General features: G+C 35.9%; 2 protein-coding genes across 4 annotated transcripts; one reads left to right on the top strand and one right to left on the bottom strand.

Annotated features, from left to right (window-relative positions):
- LOC18599355 (probable metal-nicotianamine transporter YSL5) lies at window positions 755-5,815 on the top strand. Its single transcript, XM_007029294.2, has 6 exons — window positions 755-1,148; window positions 2,878-3,032; window positions 3,252-3,349; window positions 3,441-3,575; window positions 4,051-4,240; window positions 4,347-5,815. The coding sequence occupies exons 1-6, from the start codon at window positions 755-757 to the stop codon at window positions 5,442-5,444; spliced, it is 2,070 nt and encodes a 689-aa protein (XP_007029356.2). The 3' UTR covers window positions 5,445-5,815.
- Window positions 6,042-16,151, bottom strand: LOC18599354 (DNA-binding protein RHL1). 3 transcript variants are annotated; one of them, XM_018121462.1, is made up of 12 exons: window positions 15,670-16,151; window positions 15,458-15,581; window positions 14,392-14,478; window positions 14,059-14,270; window positions 13,301-13,416; window positions 12,912-13,129; window positions 11,081-11,120; window positions 10,936-10,985; window positions 10,709-10,757; window positions 7,713-7,747; window positions 6,653-6,691; window positions 6,042-6,486 (listed from the first exon to the last, which is right to left on the bottom strand). In XM_018121462.1, the coding sequence occupies exons 1-12, from the start codon at window positions 15,816-15,818 to the stop codon at window positions 6,451-6,453; spliced, it is 1,155 nt and encodes a 384-aa protein (XP_017976951.1). In that variant the 5' UTR covers window positions 15,819-16,151; the 3' UTR covers window positions 6,042-6,450. The 3 variants fall into 3 exon arrangements, with proteins under 3 accessions (XP_017976951.1, XP_007029353.2, XP_007029354.2); XM_007029291.2 differs by having other exon boundaries at window positions 15,458-15,568; window positions 15,670-16,146; XM_007029292.2 differs by having other exon boundaries at window positions 11,081-11,117; window positions 15,458-15,568; window positions 15,670-16,146.

Below are 16,157 nucleotides of genomic sequence, written 5' to 3'. Positions count from 1 at the left end.
GACCTAAAGTAGTATTAACATTCAAAAATAAGTAAAACAATTAAATAGAAAACTATCAATGGGGGCCTATGATTTAATTTGTTGAAAAATAGGACTCAAAGTTGTCAAATTAAAAAGAAAAACTAAACAAAATTAGTTCTTATTAAACTAAATATATTTTTAAAAATTAAAAAATTAATATGAGAAATAAAATAACATATAAAATTAAAATATAAATGATAAAATTTATTTAAAATCCAACATAACTGAGTCAGCGGATTATTGCAGATCCCTACTCAGACGCCGTCTGGCCACTAACGTAGACCGACTCGTCAGCCGTTGCTCGAATTGCGCGAATCAATGAAGAAATACTTAATTCGCGACTCACATTTCATATTCACGTGTGTGACAGCCCACGAGAAAGATTTTGTGAAGATGGGAAAAATGAATCAAGGCCCCACCTATTTAATGGAAAAGGCGGCAAACAACGGCTTAGCAAAGTCCAGGACTCTGAGAGCAAGAGCATTGGATAATTTTGAGTCCAAAACCAACCAATTTCTTTCTCACTAGAATCCATTATGTGGTTCCCACTTTTATGATCTTCACGCTCTTGATGTGATAAAGTGAAAGCAACCATTTCCATTTTTCACAAGTATATTCCAACTTCCAGCCCTTTTCCCTATAAAACCCACCCTCCATAAGATTCATTTGTTAAGGTTGGAGATTCCTATCCTATAGTATTTTGATTTTTTTTTCTTAAAGAGAAGGTAGAGAAATGGATAACAATGGTAGAGGTGATGATAGGGTAGAGAATGGATTCAACCCAGAAGAAGATGACAGGAAGAAGGAGATGAAGGAGGCTGAGATGTCAGTGGAACAAATCTTTGAGAGCCAGGAAGTGCCGTCATGGAGGAAACAGCTGACTATGAGGGCCTTTGCTGTCAGCTTTGTGTTAAGCATTTTGTTCAGTTTCATAGTAATGAAACTCAACTTAACGACGGGAATCATCCCATCCCTCAATGTTTCCGCCGGGTTGCTGGGGTTCTTCTTCGTGAAGACATGGACCAAGATGCTTGAAAAATCTGGTCTCTTGAAACAGCCTTTCACCAGGCAGGAAAATACTGTCATTCAGACCTGCGTGGTTGCCTCCTCCGGCATCGCCTTCAGCGGTACGGATCTCTATATTTTTTTTTTCTTTAGTTTGTATAGAAAAATTAAAACTTTGATGTCCTAAATTTACTAAAAAGCCATTTTGGTACGATTGTTATAGTGTAGATATCCGAATTGTCCCAAATCGGATTACAGGGTAATCGGATCGGAGAAGGCCGGATGCCCGATAAACGATAACCCATAGTTGTCTTAGTCCCTATCCCTGTGCCCATTGTCATACAAGAAATGTCCTGTTGGACTTAGGACTTACTGTTTGTTTTATCAATGTTTTACCTTTCTTGTGTGACGTTGATGGAGACTTTTTGGGAATACACAAGAAGTGGAAATTGCTTTCTTGGTCACCCACCCTGTCAATATTAGGCCTTAATAGCAATAGAAGGAGATCCCAAGAAATAAACAACCAGAGGAACCATCAAATTTTCTGTAAGTTAGAGTATTAGTAATGCTGAAACTTTGTATGAGACAAAATATCAAGCTGTAGATTCGTCTGCCTTTGGGTCCACTGATGGCTAGGAGTGAAGCCAAGTTGTAGCTTTGGGTAAAGTGGTAATGATAAGGGATGAGATTGGGAAAGGCATGCGGGGGACCTTTTGAATTTTCATGCCAAATGACCTAAACAACAAAAATAGCTGTCTCACACTCATTTCCTACACCTCTTCACATTAGTCCTGATGGTAAAGTATTGCTGACACAATATTTTCAACTCTTAAATAACTCCAAATATAATTATCATGGTAATGATGCTATCATTAATTTTGGGTGCTCCAGATTTCATGGTTTTCATTTTCAGCTAGGTCTGACTCCCTCCGTTACTTTCCATTTCAACGTGCCTAGCCAAATCCATCTAGCTTAAGCTCTTTTATTTCCTTTTTGTAAGATACTAGGAAGATGCCCCCTCTACTTTATCTCTGTCTAACCCCATCCGATATAAATCAATACCAACTATATTATATAATCCGTTAATGTTGTATAGTTAGACTGGACATCGTCCAATAACAACTTTTAGAACTGTGAAATCTTTGTTTTTGAAATCAAAACTGTTCAATCTTAATTGTACATGCGATCAGACTCATGTATCTCATTTCCTCGCTTATGTTTGGCTGTCAAGTACGCAAATTTTTTGGGGATACTTGTCTTAGTAGCATGCTTGGTACACCTGTCCATGGTTAATTTCTTGTAACAGGAACCTGTTCTGCTAAATCAAATATTGTTGAATCAATGCTTAACAATTACGAGAAATATAACTATTTCTGGGAAGATGAGCATAGATCATCGTAAGCGGTGAACACAACAAGTTCCATTAGTGATTTAATATCATGAAATCACTCATTTTTTTCTTTGACATGAAATTGGGTGATATACTTATTCATGTGAGACACAGTATCAACATCAGAAGCGGCTTCTAAGGCAAAAACTCTGGAAAGTGGGAAATAGGTTGCACCGCTTTAGGAGCAATGCTATGCTGTAATTTAAAACCATTGAAAAAATATCAGGTTTAGAATGGATTCACCACCTTTCACAAATTTTGCTTATGTACTGTTGCAATTACATAACGAATTTATTTACAGCATAAACTTGTTTTGATATTACTTTGGAATCGCAAATATTGTAATGTATAAAAGTGTTTATGCTTGTGATGGAACATGATATCAGAAACATTTTTTCTTAAAATACAACCGCAACTGATTTGGTGGAAATCCAATGTTTCCTGTACCTGTTCACAAACAGGAGGATTCGGGAGTTACCTCTTTGGAATGAGTGAACGCATTGCCCAGCAATCAGGGGACACTGGCGGTGTCAAGAATCCATCCCTGGGATGGATCATTGGCTTCCTCTTTGTTGTTAGCTTTCTTGGTCTCTTCTCGGTGGTGCCTCTTCGGAAGGTACACTCTGCGCTGTCCCCACATATTTACAAACTTACAGCAACAGCATGTTGAATGGACAAAGAAATATAAACTTCAAATGAATAATAATGTATATCTGATTGTTTAAATACAGAATTCAAGTCATTTGGTTGATATTGAATAATATTCTTGCAAGAAAAGGTTCTTGTTGATGTTAACTTGCATAGCTCATGAATTTTTTCATCCTCCTGTTCTCAGATCATGGTCATAGACTTCAGGTTGACATATCCAAGTGGTACTGCAACTGCACATCTTATCAATAGCTTCCACACCCCTCAAGGAGCCAAGCTAGCAAAGTAAATCACTGTCATAGTTAGGGTTTCAAATTAAAGCTGATCATTTTGAAATTTATACATTCTAATTGTCTCATGTTTTTAACACTTGTAGGAAGCAAGTAAAAACGCTGGGCAAGTTCTTTTCTTTCAGCTTCTTGTGGGGGTTCTTTCAATGGTTTTACACTGCTGAAGAAACTTGTGGATTTTTTAACTTCCCTACACTTGGGCTTAAAGCATATGAGAACAAGTGCGTAAAATCAGTTCACTTACGTTTTTTTGCAAGATTTAAAAATAATTTGCTAAAGCCACTTTCTCTGGTAAATTCCTTCCATGATCCCCGACTTTTTATTTTTGTTCCATTTAATTACCAACATCTGAATTGTTTCATTTAGGTCCTTAGACCTTTTAAAGTGATTCCATTTTGGTCCGTTCACTACTTATTCCGTTACTAATTGAGAAAAATATCCACGTGGAATGCCAAGGAAATATTCGTATGGCGTGCCAAATGATGTACAACATGGACGTTACATCAATTTTAATGGAACAATTTGACTAAAGGACCAAAATGTAATCATTTTGAAAAATTAGGGACTAAAATGGAACAATTCAAAGATTAGAGATTAAAGTGGAACCGAAATAAAATGTTAGAGACTATAAGTGAAATTTAGTCCCACTTTCTCATTAGGGAGTATTTAGCTAATGCTTCCTTTGCTAATTTTCAGGTTTTTCTTCGATTTCTCAGCAACATATGTTGGAGTGGGGATGATTTGCCCCTACATAATAAACATATCGGTGCTGCTTGGAGGCATACTTTCTTGGGGTGTAATGTGGCCTCTCATTGAAACAAGAAAGGGTGACTGGTATCCTGCAGACGTTTCTTCAAGCAATATGCATGGCCTACAAGGTTACAAGGTTGGTTAGTTTCCTATAAGCTCATCACATTATAGTTTTCTGCCACCATTACATAAATCACTCCTCTTCCTTTGTCATTGATGCTTGACTTCTTCCCTGAATCCAGGTATTTATCGCCATCGCCATGATTCTAGGTGACGGCCTGTACAATTTTTTCAAGGTGTTGAGTAGAACCCTCATAGGCTTGTTTCATCAAATTCGACGCAGACAGGCTCTCCCCATTGCAAACCAGCCCTCTCCTGATACCTCAAATAAGTTATCTTATGATGATCAGCGCCGAACCCAACTCTTTTTGAAAGATCAGATTCCTACATGGTTTTCTGTTGCAGGTTATGTCACAATTGCTGTCATCTCTACCATTGTTCTTCCACACATCTTTCATGAACTCAAATGGTATTACATATTGGTCCTCTATGTCTTTGCACCAACACTGGCTTTCTGTAATGCATATGGGTGTGGACTGACTGATTGGTCCCTTGCTTCCACCTATGGCAAGCTAGCAATCTTTACAATTGGAGCTTGGGCAGGTTCACATGGTGGAGTCCTTGCAGGCCTTGCAGCATGTGGCGTCATGATGAACATTGTTTCAACAGCCTCAGACCTAATGCAGGATTTTAAGACTGGGTACCTGACCCTAGCTTCTCCTAGGTCCATGTTTATTAGTCAAGTGATTGGCACTGCCATGGGCTGCATAGTTTCACCTTGTGTCTTCTGGCTGTTCTACAAGGCATTTGATGACTTGGGGCTTCCTAACAGTCAATACCCTGCTCCTTTTGCAGTTGTTTATCGCAACATGTCTATATTGGGGGTACAGGGCTTCTCTGCTCTACCAAAAAACTGCCTCTTGCTTTGTTATGTGTTCTTTAGTGCAGCCATCTTGATAAACTTAGTTAAAGATAGGGTGGGTAAGAAATGGGGATCTTATATTCCACTTCCAATGGCAATGGCAATACCTTTCTACATTGGGTCATACTTTGCCATTGATATGTGTGTTGGGAGTTTGATTTTGTTCGTTTGGGAAAAGATAAACAAGGCAAAGGCGGATGCATTTGGGCCAGCAGTAGCTTCTGGTTTGATCTGTGGCGATGGTATATGGACTTTGCCTAGTTCAATACTTGCTCTAGCAGGGGTGAAACCACCAATTTGCATGAAATTTCTGTCAAGGGCAACAAATGCTAGGGTTGATAAGTTCTTAGGGTCATAAAGTTGGAAGTTAGGGTAGCAAGGAAGTATGCATGCAAAATCTATGGATACTCTTAGCCATGTACAATACCCCTTCAAATATTTTATGTACGTTATTTTCCAGTGTTTCCTTCCCCTTCCTGATGCAGACAAAACAATGTCAGATTCAATGAAACGATCTGCCATCAGTGGAGGCTGAGAAAACGAGATCAGACGCAATGTAGTTATGGTCACTATCAAGGGATGTCTTAAATAGCTTTAGGTACATGTAATAGGTGAGTCTGTGAAAAGAGAACATGACTGAAATAGTTGATATTGTCTTTGTTTTAGCATGCCTAGAGTTTCTGTTCCTCCAAGTCTTCTTTAAGTTATTGGAATTGCTTATTTCTTTAAGTTTTCTCAAGTGTTCCTTGGACGAAAAGCAGTGAATGTTTTACAAGTAATGAAGGAAAATCAGACTTATAAGCACAAACCATTGAAAAAGTTTGTACTTCAATGAAGATTAAGATTTCCGTTCAAGTAATTGAAGTATGATTTTACAATAAAATAACAAAATTTGATGACCTGACCTGACAGCATATAAAAACATCAAATACTAATCTAAAAAAAAATTATGAGGTAACAAAAAAAAAAGGATTGATCTTTATTTTTGTCTTGAATCCCATAACAACAGGTTTTACCCTTTAGAGAATCCAATAATCAAAGAAAGCTTGCCTTTTCTTCTGATAAGCAACCAACTGAAGAACTATTCTAAGTGAGGAGAAATGTGGTACATGTGATCTTTGAAATTCTAAAACAAGTAATAACATAACCATCATGGTTATGCCAATTATGACTAACTCTGCCACTCAAACAAATAATTATGACTAATTCTACAATATCAATTGAAAAGTTTTGAGCCCCTATAGAAACCCACCATCATGGTTGTCACAATCTTTTTCTCATCATTTCAGTCTTCATCACTTTCACTAAGTATAGGCTTGAATTTGCTTTGGCATTCCTATATTTATGATACTGGTATTATAATCTCAAGCAGTCCAATCTTCATCACTTCCATTAGCATCCTAAAGTGAGATAAATAAGAATAAATCACTAAAATTGAATATAGAAATAAAATTTCTGATGCATATTCTTGGGGTGGGCGAGGAAGAGAGGTTTGTGTTGAGTATTTAGTTCTGCGCAATTATGGTAAAAGTCAAAAACTATATAGAAGCTGACAAGAAGTCTCACCTCTGATGTGCTTGAGATTTCTTCGATGTCCTCTTCATCCTACAAGGATTGTTCACAACATTAACCACACTGAAAAATAAAGGACCTTGACTTTTGCACTTTGTTTATTGAGAAGTAAGCTAATCCAAGCAAGTACACACAAAATTGATATGAAAATTTCAAATAAAATAAGGGAAAACAAGCATTGAAAAGGATCACATTCACAATCGAGTGGTACATAAAATATAAAGTATTTCGAAAAAAGAGCATCTTAATCAATGCCTTAGAGCTCTTATTAGCAAGACCCAACAAGAATTTGCTTTCTAAGGTGCCAAATCAATGCTTTAAATTGTAAAATCTATTAAGGAACATGCCAAATTAAAATATGAGAAAGAAGAAGATAATATGAATCCTTGCTATATGCTTTCACAATCTATAATTCTCAAATACATAACATGTAGCAGAAATTTTGTTTTCTTCCTTTTTCTCCGTTTGGACACTCAAGAGTTACTCATATATGCCAAGATCAGTACCTTGTTCTGCACCCCTATCCTGATTGAATACAAAATTACCAAATGATTCTTTACTTATGGTGGAAACTCCACAAATCTTGTTTTTTGTATGTAAGAGTAAAATGCATCAATGAGATTACATGAACGCTTTCATTTGTAAAAGTTAAGTCATAATTGCTTAGACAAGGATGTTTCACGGTAAAAGAACACATAAATGGAATTTTACTTTGATAAATTAGGAAATCCTTTTATAAATTCAACACAACAGCATTAATGGAATGATACTGTAGGTCCCTCAAAGTTATTGTAAATTACTTCATATTGAAAACCAAAAACATAATTTGTCAATAACAAATAAGTAATTGATAGTGTTTCACAAGGTTAGTAAGCTTAATAGATATCATGAAGATAATGAAATGTGAAAATGGCATTATACAATATTGTTTCAAATCAGGAGAATGATTACAGCACCATTAATCCAGTATATGGTTGAGTATGAATTTTTAATGCAAAAACAAAGTAATTCAACATAAAGAAACACCACAATTTTAATATATAGACAATGATACCTCTAATTCTTTCTTCTTTCTTTTGATTCCTGTCCCTACAGTTTCAAAGAAGTATCCATTACAAATTTTAACAGAAAAAAGAAAGAGCCGAAGGCAATTAAAAGCCAAAAATTTCAGCTGCATGCATGTCACAAGAGATAAACCGGCACTGCAAATAAGTTCTAGAAACCACAAGAATATGCAAATTTACAGTAACTTTCTATGAGAGCTGAAGTACATAATTCTCACACAACCATTTATTCTATATAGCCTACCTGTGAAAATCGACAGAATGAAACCCTAATTTCTTAAGAAATTTCTTGAGATGATTATATAGAAAGCATGGGCACAAAGACCAAAAAAGGAAAAAAGTCTGTAATTCTGCCTTTCAGAACATTCATGACATCCTCCATAATATTAAAAATATTTGATAGGCCCCCATCTAGTATTCTTACTCTTTTATTTGGAGATATGTTTGGTATTATTTGGCCAAGGATGATGTAGTTTTGATTTAAGTTAATATATTTCCTTTATATAAAAAAATAATAATAATAACCAGAATCCTGTTCAGTTAGAAAAGGTATATGAACATATTAACAAAACCAAACAACAAAAGTGCGGCCCCAAATATACCTTTGAGTATCCCTTTATGAAAAGTAAACTAGCTGCAAGTCAACCAAACAAACAAAATGAATATTATCATCAATTGTCTTTGCTAGCATGATGCGAATCTTACGTTTTTCACACACTGACCAAATTGGAGATTGGTATATCTGCCATAGCTGAAACAGCTAAAATTCATCTGCATGGACCTCAATATACAACTAAAAACTTAATTTTTCTAAACCTTATAAATAAGCCATTACAATCCAACTGCCTCATCAATTCCAAACTTATTATAATTGTCTTTGCTAGCATGATTGGGAATCTTTAAGTTATTGCACATGACCAAAGAAAAACTTGGCTTATCTCTCATACATGAAATGGTTCAAATTCATCTTCATAGACGTCATCAAAGGAATAAAAACATATTTCTGAACCATATAAATAGGCCATTATGATTTAACTGCCTCATCAAGTCCAAAGTCCAAACTTAGATCATCTGTCCTAGGGATAAATCCAGTCTACTCAAAATTGTGACGCAAAAAAAAATATACTAGGCTTTTTTTAATACAAGAAAGAAATATTGTTAATTCTGACAAACTGATTTACATTGATGACAAGAAGATTAAATTCTCCCTCACCTAGTCCCCCTCAAAACAGTTGAACAGATATGTACCCAACATAAGATGGCAAGGTACTCATCAAAGAAAAGGCAGCCTACGTCTTGACTAGTTAAGTTGCTAACAGCCAGGTTAGTAGACATTACATTACTTGAACTAAATGGATTGTGAATGTGGAAATAAAAGTAGATAATTAAAAATCCAATAAAGTCTTGTCAAACGGTCATGAATGACAAATTAAAGACTAACTCATCCCTTCCTCCCTCTAAACCTCCATTGGTTCTAAGAAGGGACTTTGCTAACTGTACTTTGATCTGCCAATGATGATTTAGGCAAGTGGTCTGAAGCCACTTTTGAAGCTAGGACCTAACCTCTCCAAAATAAACTACTAGAAGAAAAAGCAAGCTTTTCGTACTGAACAGAAGAAAGAAACAGAATAAACATTGAAAAAACTCGGTTTATCTGGCTGGGAGGTTCCAAAAAGATGAAAGTGGAAACTCGGTAAGTCATCAAAGAAGCAAAGTATTCAAGAGATCAAAAACATAGTAGCCTCTCGCACCTATACACAAGCCACAGGATGAAGTATCATTTTCTGCAGCATGGCCACAATCCCAACTGCTGACAGTGCATCATCCATCTCCATAACCAACACCTTAACAGTAGATGATAGTTTCCCAGCCTCACCAAAACCATGCTCTCCTTTTGGCTCATACAAATGAAAGATTCCATGAAGATGAGAGGTGCAGCCCCCTACTTTTTATGTGAATAGGGTATTACTGGTCAATGGTGAAAAGTCCAGACAACATAGGATGGGTTCTAGTACTCTCTCAATTTAGCGGTGAGAATAGTCCGGGTGGGTGGTCCTAAAGTCAGGACTGAGACCACCCACGTATGGTTGGTCCTAAAAATTTTGGACTGTGGATCTGCCCATGCCCCCTTAGGAGCGAGCCTATGATCCATTGTAGTACAAGATCAACCCTAGATCCTATAGTTTTCAAAAAAGAATAATAAAATTAAAGCAAAAACATGCAATTATCTGTAAATCAAAATAAAACAAGTACCAAATTGATGAATACTATAAGAAAATTCATACATCCACATTACAATTCATTTATTCATTTATTGTTAAGTTCTACTTCTAAAGTTTTAACATTTTGTCTAATGTTGTTAGCACCTTTTTTGGTTGTTTATTCTTTCATTTATTGTTTATATTGGGCGTAAACATTTTAGGTTAACAACTAACACAAGTAACTTTATAGCCGCACAATCAGAACCTTTAAAGAGATAAGTTTTTTTAATACGCTTGAGCCTTACAATTTGCAAATATTCAACTTATTCTGTACATAATTCTAAAATGATCATTAGTTTAGAATCTGTCAAGAATTCAATCCTACAATCCGATTCTTCAGTCCAGGGAGGGTGAGCAAGTGCCTAGGACCACGGACCACCTAAAAGTGTTGGTCCTATAAAATTTGGACCATCGACAACCTGTCAAGTCACAGACCACCAAAAAGAAAGGTCCAAACGCATCAATCCTGGCGTCTATGAGTGACCCTGGACCATTGCTCACTTTATATGCTAAACTTCCATTTCCAGCTACAAAAAGTAGTTTGATAACTATCATCCAATGAAATGACAGCTTTTACTCTAGCCACCAACATCCAAAGCCTTCAGGCAGTAGCACAAGAAGCATTGAGAGAGCAAGGCAGTTGCAAGAGAAGCATTGACAGAGCAGTAGCCTAATGCACATGCATGCATACACACATTGCAAGATAGAAAGCGAGACAATCTTACCAGTGGTTTTTTCTTCGTTTACCTTTCCCTTTTTGCTAGATCCCTCAGTCTGCAACATCAAAAGCAGATGCTGCTTGTCAGTATGCAACCTTCATCCACAATCATTCCCCAGATAGCTCAACGTACAGCAGTTAAATGACAAGCAAAGAGTTGAAAAAGATAAATATATTAGGGAAAATGCAAATAGAGAAGAAGAAAAACTCTTCAATATCAGAGCTCAGTTTAACCTGATCAATCTTCCTTTTGTAATTATTGGACTGCAACTTCTTGCCAAGAACTGGAAGGAAAGCACACAATAAGGAAAAAATCATAAATCTTAATAATCTTTCACAATATTCTATAATAAGAAAAGCAAGCAGGAAAAATTGCAACCTTTTGTGGATGAAGATTTATCTGAACCTCTAGGTCCCTTCTGGAATTAAAGCAATATCATTAGAAAATAAAGATTTGTAATATGGAAAACCACATTTTTCTATGTTAGCAAACTATACTTTTCAAAGAGTAATTAGACAAACTTGGTAGTAACAGTAAAAATGCATGGACCATGATCTATCAAGGAAATCACAAAGAACCTATTAGGAAATTCTGAGACCAAATTGCTTGGCATATCATAACTACATGGTTTAAAGTGAAAATTTTCTACTTTCTGGCTATTACTTTAGGAACAAAGCAATCAACTTTTAATGGAAGCAGAGGCAAACTATTATAGCTACATAGCATAGAGTCATGGGCAGTAACAATTGCTATATTCAACATATAGACCCACAAGGAGAGAGAGAGAGAGACTTTGATTCCAGTCTCAGAACTAGTAATCACCCAAAAGGAGGAGAAAAGGCATCAGAGTCCCTTGCAAATATCCACCCAGCAATTTGCACAGATATACCACACAAACTGCTAACATCATTAATATCATGGCAATGGCATACAATGCTTGCCACAAGAAAATACTTCCTTACATAAACTCATGCAACTTTGACAATTACAAAATTCAACTTTTCACCTGATCAGAAGTTTGATTTGGCATGATTGAACTTGACATGTGATTATAAAGTGATATATACACAAAACACACTTCATATATTTGTTTAAGGTTCCCTTGTACACTGCACGGTATTCCCATACACTTCCATACTTCAACACCCTTTGCTAATGACAAAAATCAACTATCTTTATCCGAATTGAGGTGCATGAGAATAGATGGTTATGCAAAACACAGCTTGTATAGAAGCCAATCATTGACTTAAGAGGAGGATGATATTTGACATTTTTTACTGCATTCATAGGGAAGCTTAGTTATTAAACAATGTCGAGCACCTGGAGGGATACAATCCCTCTAAAAGCATCTAAACACATAGATGTAGATTGCTCAAGATCAGTCAAGACAGTTCTTTTCTTTCCCCAAGCAAGAATACAGCAAAAAATTCTAAACATGATCTTACACAGAAATGCTAGATGTCTCAGTTCATGTGTTTCAAGAAAATAGAACAAACTCATCCAAAGAGCAATCTGTAAAGCTTAATAAAACTTCATTTAATACCTGCGTGCACTCCTTACCTTTTATACTTTTACTTGCATAACTAAACTTTTATATACTTTCAACTATTATAGAGTTCAAAATTTGTACAACATGGAGCTGATAAGAGACTCTTTTTCTGCCCCTAAAACCATAAGACAAAACTAGTTTAGACCTTGTAGGATTGCTTGAATGCACTTATCATATGTTCCATTATCTATAGAGCTCCCTTGGAAATAAAACCTTCTAACCTAAAATATTTAACAACAATTAATGCCTTTCCATTCACTATGGTATGTTAGATTTTAGTGCCACCTAATGGCAAGCATGCATTTTCTCCTTTTTCTTGCTGATGCCTACTGGGTTCGGATAAAAATTTTTACAATCTGTGTTATGAATACAAGAAAAAAAAAGTTTTTTGTCCTAACTGGATATGCTAGAGATGTCAAAAATCTCTATTAAAGGTACAAGAAGAAATATAATGCTAGTTAGCATTTTGAACAAACCACATTTTTCTCTTTCTCCTTTGCAGAAGACCTAGATTCACAATTAAGAAAAAAAAAAAAAAAAAAGAAATAAAAGCTCTTAACAGACTAACTAACACATAAGTGCATGCAGTGATGATAAATAAGAAATGAGCATTCCATAAATAAATTAGATCTATATCCTACTAATCATTATTTGACATACCTTTTCTCCCACTTTTTTAAATAATGTAGAAATGGTAGGTTGAACAAGTGAACCACGATTTGCCTTTGAGTTTTCCTTAGATTTAGTCACTGTAACAGTTGACTTAGATATTTTTCTAGACTTGGACACTGAAGTTAGAGAAGTTTGAATTTGTTCGGGGATCTGGCTATCTTCTGCAGCATCAGACTTAAGGACCAGAGAAGCGGAACTAATAGTCTGTAACTATCAATTAAGGAACCAAAAACCAGATGCTAAGTAATAATTTAAGTGATTAAATATAGGGAAAAAAATGAAGCTTTAAAAGTCAACATCCTGACCTGCAGCAGTGCTGCAACAGGAATATGGAATTAAATAATGCAAAATAAGCAAGATAGGTTAAAAAAGGATATTTCCAATAGTATCATTTTCAGTTAAATGAAGTTTCTTGCCAACTTTCTTCTCTTCTCCATCTGATGGTTCAGCATCACTTCTGACAGGGTCATCCTCAGAAGAAGCCTCAGCAAATCTAAATTAATACACCAAAGATGAATTTAACTTTCTAAACCTCTAATATATATATATGTTAACATAGACAGAACTCTTAAACTTAATACATGAATAACTTAGAGAAGAAAGATTATGGACAAGAAGCTTCAATAGGACCCCAATATAAAGAACAACAAAATTAAACATTGAAACTCAACCAATGTTAACAGAAGTACATGACAATCCCAAGGAACCTCAATCAACAAAGTTATGTGATGGGTCATGAGTTCTATGGGCTCTGATTTTAGAGTATTAGTACTCAATAGAACTGTTCATGACACTTACATTATACAGACACCAAAATTTTAGTAGGTTAAGATCTGGTTTAACAGTCAGTCATTACGATATATCACCATACGGGAAGAGAACAATTGTAGCTATCCTAATAAATGCGCAGCAGGGAAAGAAATCATTTCTAAGTTCCACTACTTCCAAATTGATTGCTAACAAACATCCTATCAATTGAACCCGCCATGGAATTAAAGACTTATTTCTACAATCATAAATTCACAATGAGTCAATACAGCACAATATTTCTCAGATACAAGGATGAGGATAAATACAGACATCTTTCAATAAAAAATACTGAATGTAAAATAAAATAAAACAGTTTGAATTGTACTTGAATCTTTTTCCAGCATTTCTTGCAGAGTGCCGAGTTGGCGTCACTTCCATCTTAGCTGTCAAGTCATTGTCATCATCTGATAAAGCATCTCCAGACTCATTATCAAGGGACTCTATTTCAACCTGTTTTATTTCTGTTCTAGGAGTGTCTTGCTTGTTAACGGATTCCACCCCTGCACCACCTTTAAAGTCATATTCCATCTGCTGTCCCTGAAACCGGCAATGAACTGAGACAAAGATTAATAAGGGAGCTTACTCTGCAAGTCAACTGAAACACAGTAGAGGAAATTAAGCATTCAAACCTGAGAAACTATAACAAAAAGAAACCAACCTGACATAGTTCCTTTGGAAAATCAAGTCGGGCTTCTTCTGGGTTCTCATCTTTTTTTCCAATCCACCATGCATCAGAGAATACAATCTGGAATAATCACATTTCCAGTGATGATGAAGAAACATGCTCCAAAAGCCATAAAGCAATGAATATAAGTGTTTGGAACCCACGATGAATCATAAGGCAAAGAAAGAATAATATATTGTCAAACTTAAAAGGCCTGGAACTTTTACATGAAAGACAATTTTAACATATTGATCCCAATGGCATCAACGGATCATACAGTTGAGCACTCAACCGAGGAGAAACTGGAAGCCTGCAGTTTATAGGAACACGAAAATAGAGCATGTAATTTGCTCTACATAGTAGAGGGTGTAGACAGAAAAATGAACAGACATTACTAACTTTTCTTTTGTCATCTGGCAATGCCCATGCAAATGAAAAACTAACAGTAACATACACCTAGAATCAACTACAGCTTATTAGGAAATGCATTTTCCTCAAGTATACCAAACATTATCCAGTCTAGGGATATAAAATCCTAATAAGTTTTGAAGCTTATTGTTGAAATTATCTATCCATGCTGTCCTCTGTTACATGGACTCGGGCAAGGGTGTCAGACACGGGGTATGTCACATTTTTTGAAAATATTTTACATTAATTTTGAAGATTAAAGCGCCATATTCATATGAATAGTGAATTGTCCAAGAAGTGCCGGACAGATACATTAGAATAAAGTGAAATGTCCATGTAACATAAGTGCTGTCAGATTTCCTAATGTCCCGAAGCAACACTGTAATAGTTCAAAGTCGGGACTTTCAACGTGAAGCTCCAGTTCAAACATCAAAAATAACAGGATGTAAGGTTTATGGAAAGAGAAAGAACTACCTTCCGTTGCATATCCTAAACCCAATTCATCTCAATATGTGAAAAGAATTAAAGAAATTTCATTAAAAAAAAACACCATTTCCTAACTTGGTACAGAATCAGATTCACCAATAAATTCCAGAACAGAAGCTAATAATAAAATAAACAAAAGGGCAAAAAAAAAAAAAACAGAACGAACCATGTTGTCAAAATAATCCTCACACATAACGTTCTTTCCCCCACGAGAGAACAACAAAGTCAAATACCTGTTCTTCGGATACACAATTGTCCCAAACAACTTCATTTGACCCTGAAACCAAAAACTAAAAAATCAAACGATTTCCAAAATTAGAATTTATGAAATCCCTAAACAATTTGAACAAAAATGTTTTGGAATCAAAATTTCAAAACCTGAGGGAAATCAAGGTAGAGGATAGGGTTTTTGGAGCCCAAATTCTTGAGCTCGCCGATCTTGCCACCAGAAATGGGAGCAAGGAGTCCGGGAAAGGAGAAAAGGAAACGGTTTTTCCTCTGAGATTTCCTGAGAATATCTTTGCCATGGTGCTTCATTACTAGCTTCGATGGGCTGAGAGGAACATAAGACTTGGGAGTGGCCGGTGTGTCGGAAAGTAAGTTGTTTTTCAAAGCTAATTTCTTCAGTCTTTTCCGCTCTGTGGCTTCTGGGGTCTCTGCAATCGGCGGCTTCTTTGAAGAGGAAGTTCGCACCATTTTTCTCCCGACTGGGATTTGGAAATCGATAACAGTGTTGCTTTTTCACTGATTTCGCTGCACCTTGCGGGCAAGGCGGGAAGTTCCAATTTATTTTTGCTGCCTTCTTCAGCCTTCTCGTGATGCAATGCAAGCCCACACCCCTTTTGGCATAAACTTTTTTTTTTTAA

Source organism: Theobroma cacao, chromosome 5, assembly GCF_000208745.1.
Source record: "Theobroma cacao cultivar B97-61/B2 chromosome 5, Criollo_cocoa_genome_V2, whole genome shotgun sequence".
Lineage (NCBI taxonomy): Eukaryota > Viridiplantae > Streptophyta > Magnoliopsida > Malvales > Malvaceae > Theobroma > Theobroma cacao.
This window is presented reverse-complemented; position numbering and strand designations above follow the sequence as displayed.